This window comes from Typha latifolia, chromosome 12 (genome assembly GCF_019914945.1).
Source record: "Typha latifolia isolate L0001 chromosome 12, TyphaL0001v2, whole genome shotgun sequence".
In the NCBI taxonomy this organism is placed as follows: Eukaryota; Viridiplantae; Streptophyta; class Magnoliopsida; order Poales; family Typhaceae; genus Typha; species Typha latifolia.
Genome location: NC_133097.1, coordinates 6,792,572 through 6,798,571, shown reverse-complemented (window position 1 = coordinate 6,798,571; position 6,000 = coordinate 6,792,572). Strand labels below are relative to the sequence as shown.

General features: G+C 35.7%; 1 protein-coding gene across 1 annotated transcript; it reads left to right on the top strand.

Annotated features, from left to right (window-relative positions):
* The first annotated feature begins 300 nt into the window (after positions 1 to 300).
* LOC140798425 (serine carboxypeptidase-like 26) lies at positions 301 to 5,369 on the top strand. The gene is made up of 10 exons (XM_073152241.1): positions 301 to 692; positions 827 to 934; positions 1,023 to 1,118; positions 1,199 to 1,291; positions 1,807 to 1,895; positions 2,695 to 2,967; positions 3,061 to 3,209; positions 3,691 to 3,786; positions 3,941 to 4,046; positions 4,936 to 5,369. Exons 1-10 carry the CDS (start codon positions 428 to 430, stop codon positions 5,080 to 5,082), a joined length of 1,422 nt encoding a protein of 473 aa, XP_073008342.1. The 5' UTR covers positions 301 to 427; the 3' UTR covers positions 5,083 to 5,369.
* Positions 5,370 to 6,000: the final 631 nt, after the last annotated feature.

The following is a 6,000-nucleotide window of genomic DNA, read 5'->3' as shown; positions in this document are numbered from 1 at the left end:
AAGTTATAATTTGATATGGGGTCTACTAAGAAGGAATAGTATTTTAAAGGGAGAAATCCGGGTCTTATTAAAATCTTATAGAAATCGAGGGCTGTAATGCTTGCCACTACATCCTATTATTTCTTATGGATACTAATACAATGTTTGTTCTTAATTGTTGCTTATCTATCGATAAATTCTTGACGAAGCTAATAATATTCTTCTAATTTACAACTTCTATACATCTAGTTGAATAATTCTTCATACTTTTGAACTCATTGTTGTGGTCCCATATATATATATATATAAAGATGACCTCGTGGTGTTTCTCTCTCTCTCTTTGCCATTCCTGTTTCTCTAAACTTACACATTCACATGCACCTCTGTCTTTCTTACTCCCTTCTCTACTACCTCTTTCTCCAAGTAACAGAGAAAAGAGAAAAAGGACATGGCATCATCACCCAAATCCACATATCCACTCTCCCTGATCACCATCCTCTTTGTTCTTTCCTTTGCACATAGCTTTAAATCTCTACATGCCCAAGAATCTGATAGAGTTTTTAACCTCCCAGGCCAGCCCAAAACCCCTCCAGTCTCCCAGTTCTCAGGCTACATTACAGTCAATAAAGACAATGGCAGGGCACTCTTCTACTGGTTCTTTGAGGCCCAAATCTTGCCTTCAGAGAAGCCTCTCCTTCTTTGGCTCAATGGAGGTCACTCCCCCCCTCCCTCTCTCTCTCTACTTCTGCTGCTCCTCCCATGCATGAGACTTTTATACATGCACTTTAATGCACAAAAAAGGAGGCATTTGGGTAATAAAAATAAGATTCTTCTCTTGAGGTTGCAGGCCCTGGGTGTTCATCAATAGGCTATGGAGCAGCTGCAGAATTGGGGCCTCTGAGAGTCAAGAGATATGGAACAGGGCTTGAATTCAATGCGCATGCTTGGAATAAAGGTTTACTTTTGATTGCATTTGCTGATGCCTGCACTTGTATAAATCTGAAGTTGTTTAATCAAAACTCTCCCTTTTGCAATTTGGTCAGAGGCTAATTTGCTATTTGTGGAGTCTCCTGTTGGTGTTGGATTCTCCTACACCAATACATCCTCAGATCTCATCAAGTTGGATGATGGATTTGTAGGTAATGTAACTTTTCAAGTTTTAAGCCATGGAAAGATATCACTTTACATGTTAATGGATTTTATAATTCTTTTTTGGTAGCTGAGGATGCTTATAGCTTCCTGGTTAATTGGCTGAGAAGGTTTCCTCAGTACCAAGCCCATGATTTTTATATTGCAGGAGAGAGCTATGCAGGTAAAGATGTCTTACTCTTTTCATTAAGCCTAAGTTCATGAGCATTTCAGACCACATCTACAAATTTAAAACTAAACAAGATTCTGGAGAAAGAAAATACATGGGATGCCTTCTGAGATATTATAATAAAATCTATGTTTGCATCTCAGATTGAGAAGAAAAAAGAAAAAAAAAAACAGAGGAAATCTTTTATAAAAATGAAAGACACAATAACCAAGTGCATGTCATTGTCTTATCCTAGCTAGCTTCTCTACAAACCATCCAAAACTAGTCCAATACATCAAATCCTTGTATATTTCCTATGCATATAGACAGATAGATGCTCCATTGGGCCCATGAATGGACAATTATTAGTGGCTTGGATCCACATGTCACAATAGACATATGCTGAAGATTCTAGTGATTTTAACCACAAGAAGAAAAAGATTGTATTGATGTGAAACAAAGAAGTCATAGTGTCATACAAACTTTTTCTGCAGAGAAGTCAGAAGAATCTGTTTACTTTGTGAATGCAGGTCATTATGTTCCCCAGCTTGCTGAAGTTATCTATGAGCACAACAAGGATAGGAGGACATATCCATATATCAACTTCAAGGGGTTTATTGTGAGTTCCAAAATTAAGATCATTGCTGCTAGCCAAATAGAGAATATTCTATTATGTTTAAAAATATAAATTTAAAATATTTAAAATACTCTTCATTTTATTTTAAAATTTGGTTCTCCTTTTGTTTTTTTAACTTTAGTTCTAAAATACTTAGTCAGGATTATTAAGGTCATTTTATAGCTAAAATTAATTCAATTCATTTACATGATAAAGTAAGGTGCTTTTGAGACATTAAAAGTAAAATGTAAGGGTTGAATAGCAAATGTCTACATATTGCAAGATGTCAATGATAAGGAAAGCAAAGTATAGAGTGTTTTTGATACATACCAATGCATTAAGATAAAAGTATTATCCTACTGAGATGAAAGAAATGATTTTAATTTCACACCCTATATTATGTGTTTATCAGTTGGGTGTTTTTTAAGTGTCATTAAATCATAGGATTACTCAGGTATATTTTGAAAATGCAATGACAAATATAATGGTTGTTTAAGGTGTTCTTTTTTATATTTACTAAAAATGCACTGTTAAAATAAAGTAATTAAAAGGGTAAACCTCAATAACTAAATGATATTGGGTGTGAAGTGAAAGAAAAAACCTATATAAAAAAAGGATAAAGTGTCAAAAGATCCTTCATTTCTCGAGAGAGAGAGAGAGAGAGAGAGAGAGAGAGAGAGAGAGAGAGAGAGAGAGAGAGAGAGAGAGAGAGAGTAAAACTTCATCTCAATTGAGTACTAGTTAGCTATCTCATTCTTATGTTCTTTGCAATATGTCACACTCTAGTTTAACCTAATTGCAGGTCGGAAACCCGGAAACCGATGATTATTTCGATTCAAAAGGATTATTAGAGTATGCTTGGAGCCATAGTGTAGTTTCTGATCAAGTTTATGAGCAAGCTAAAAATGTTTGCAACTTCAAGCTCCTTGATTGGTCCAATGCATGCAATGATGCGATGAACATTATCTTCAATGAGTATAGTGAAATAGACATCTACAATATTTATGCACCTAAATGCAATCTTGCTCAAACCTCATCAGGCACCATGGATCAAGTTGATGAAACAAAAGCTAAGGTATGATAAAAAGGTCAACTATTTTCCATTTAAGTTTCTGTGTTTCCTTTTGAGATAAGCTAACACCAAGTGAGATGAATTTTAATATCCAAGGGGAGAGTTGGGAGGAGAATAAGGATGTATTCAGGGTATGATCCATGCTTCTCTTCCTACGCTGAAGATTACTTCAATATGGTTGATGTCCAGAGATCTCTTCATGCAAATGTTAGTGGAAAGATTAATGGGAGATGGGGGGTTTGCAAGTGAGTTTTACCTTCCTTATCTTCTTCATCATTAGTTGTTTTCTTTTTGTCCTTTTTTTTTGCATTTAATTTTGTGAAAATTGCTAACAGTAGCAGGATAGTCAATTTGCAGATGCATCGAAATGAGTTTTTTTTTTCCTTTAATTTTTTTTTGTGGGGTTTCTGGGTGTGTACCTTTCTAACTTTCATATTTGTATGAATGCCTGGATATCCTGCAGTTTACTATTTAACAACAATAAGTTGGGTTTAAAAAAAAATCATGTACACACAAGCATCAATTTTAAGTAGGTATACATACCAAATAAGAGATTTAAAAAGTGTTACAAAAAAAAAACTCCTCCTCCTTTTGTGACATAGGTAGCAGATCTAGAGCTTCACTTTAATATTGGTAAGACAGAACAACTGAAGATAGTGCCAGGATTGGAAAAACCAACCACTATTCTACACATAGATTGGTATACTTATCTATTCATTTTTGCAGTGATTCCATTTTGGACGCATACAACTTCACAGTGTTCTCAGTCCTGCCCATATACTCCAAACTCATCAAAGCTGGGTTAAAAATTTGGGTCTACAGGTTTTATCCACTTCTCCTCCTCTTCTTCCTGCTAGTAGAATTAGGGTTTGTTGTTATCTTCTTGTTCTCTTCTTCTTCTCTCTCCCCCCACCCATGTCAATGCACTCATACTTGTGTATGTTTAACCTTTTGCCCTTTGGTGTTTGTACTGCAGTGGGGATGCAGATGGTAGGGTTCCAGTGATTGGGTCCAGGTATTGCATGGAAGCTCTTGACCTTCCCCTCAAGACACAGTGGCATCCATGGTACCACAACAAACAGGTGTGCCAACTCTTGAGCACTTTGTACTGCTTGAATAGTATCTCAAAGTTCAAACAGAATGAGAGATTTCAAATTTTGGAAAACTATGAGCCATGGTTTAGAGAATTTTAAGTTCTGACATATTAAAACTGAGGGAAATTTATCAAAAATACAATTTATCCACACCCTACAAAGGCAAAATATCTGGTTGCTTCAAAGGAATAGGAAATATTTTGTTACTTTTATAAATAAAAAAAATAGACATATATAAAATACTGCTAATTTGACTTTAAAATATGGTTGTTCTTTTACTTTGACCTTAACTTTAAAAATTTTAGTCAAGAGTATTAACATTATTTTTACACTTATAATTAGAATTACTCATATATATGATAGTTGTCAGTTATAGAAACTAATGACAGAATATTTTTGAGACATTAAAAGCAAAATGTAAGGTTTAAATAATAAATATTCATACAATAGAGTGATAATAAAGATAAGATATAGGCTGTTTTTGATAAGTTTTGCTAAAATTATTTAAACAAGTTGGGCATTCAAGAAGCGATGAGAAATTAGAACTATCATCTCCTGTCATTCCAATTCTTTTTAAAAAGTTACTATTAAACCTTAAACCTGAAACCTGTAATCATATCTAGCTACTTCCATTCATTCATAAAATTAGTACAGAATTAGAAAGCCGAAATCCGAAACCCTAAACCCTATCTAACTTAATACCACTTCTTGTTTCTTCTGAAAATTAGTGCTAAAATCTAAATCCTAAATCCTGATCAACTTTTAGTTACTAACAACTTAATCTACTGATGTGAAATTTTGTACAGTTCCACCATTACTATTAGATGTTGTTGTTTTACACTTACAAGATAAGAAATGATCAAGAAATGGCATGCAGGTGGCAGGAAGGTTTGTGGAGTATGAAGGGCTGACCATGGTGACAATTAGAGGAGCAGGGCATTTGGTGCCTCTAAACAAACCTGAAGAAGCTCTTGTCATGGTCAACTCCTTTCTTCTTGGCAAACAGCTTAGAAGGCACAAGTGATGTTTAACCCATTCATCATCCCATTATGAAGTGATTTGGGTGTTTCTCAATAGAAACACTAGGAGGGAAGAGTGTCTTTGGTAATATCTGCTAGCTCACACCAATTTATGCACCATTCTTAAGGACAAAATTAAATTTTTGACCAAGGTGTTCTTTTTTTTAACTTTTTTTTAGAGAAGCAGAAATTTAATAGTGTCTCAGTTAAGTCGGTGTCACTGGTATGAACATGAGTATACTCATAAATTTGCAGGAAGTTAAGAGGTTATCAAATGGATTTTTTTTAAGTATTTCATTCTCTCTCACAACAATCTCCTGCGACATAAGACAAAAGATATATTCGTCGATTAAATTTATCGGTCTTATAGAGAAAAAATGCATAAAAAACACACATTTGATTTAAAATTTTCAAGTTAAATTATACTTTATTTCTCCGTAAACTTTAGCTCAGTATCAATTTGCATCCCTCAAGAAACAAAAGCATACAAAATTTTAGAAAACTATGGAATTACCTTTTTAACCTCTCTATAGTTGAAGGCAACGATGGTCGTGCCACAAGCACGGCCCGTGCCGACCGCCGGCCGGCACTTGCCGGCCGTGCCATAAGAAAAGTAAAGAAAAATGTACCACCTTGGCCATCGCCGCTCTCGCTCTCGGTCGTCGTCGCCGCTCACCCGAGCTCGCGTCGGGTGCCCTAGCCGAGGAAGAGGAAGAAAGAGATCGAGAGAGAGAGAGAGAGAGAGAGAGAGAGAGAGAGAGAGAGAGAGAGAGAGAGAGAGAGAGAGAGAGAGAGAGAGAGAGAGAGAGTTTATTGGTTAAAACTTAAGTTGCGGATCCGAATCAGGTAAGCGGCGAGCGGTGACGACGAGATCGATGGCGAAACTATTAGAAGGGAAACCGTGCTGCACTCCTCGTGCCACG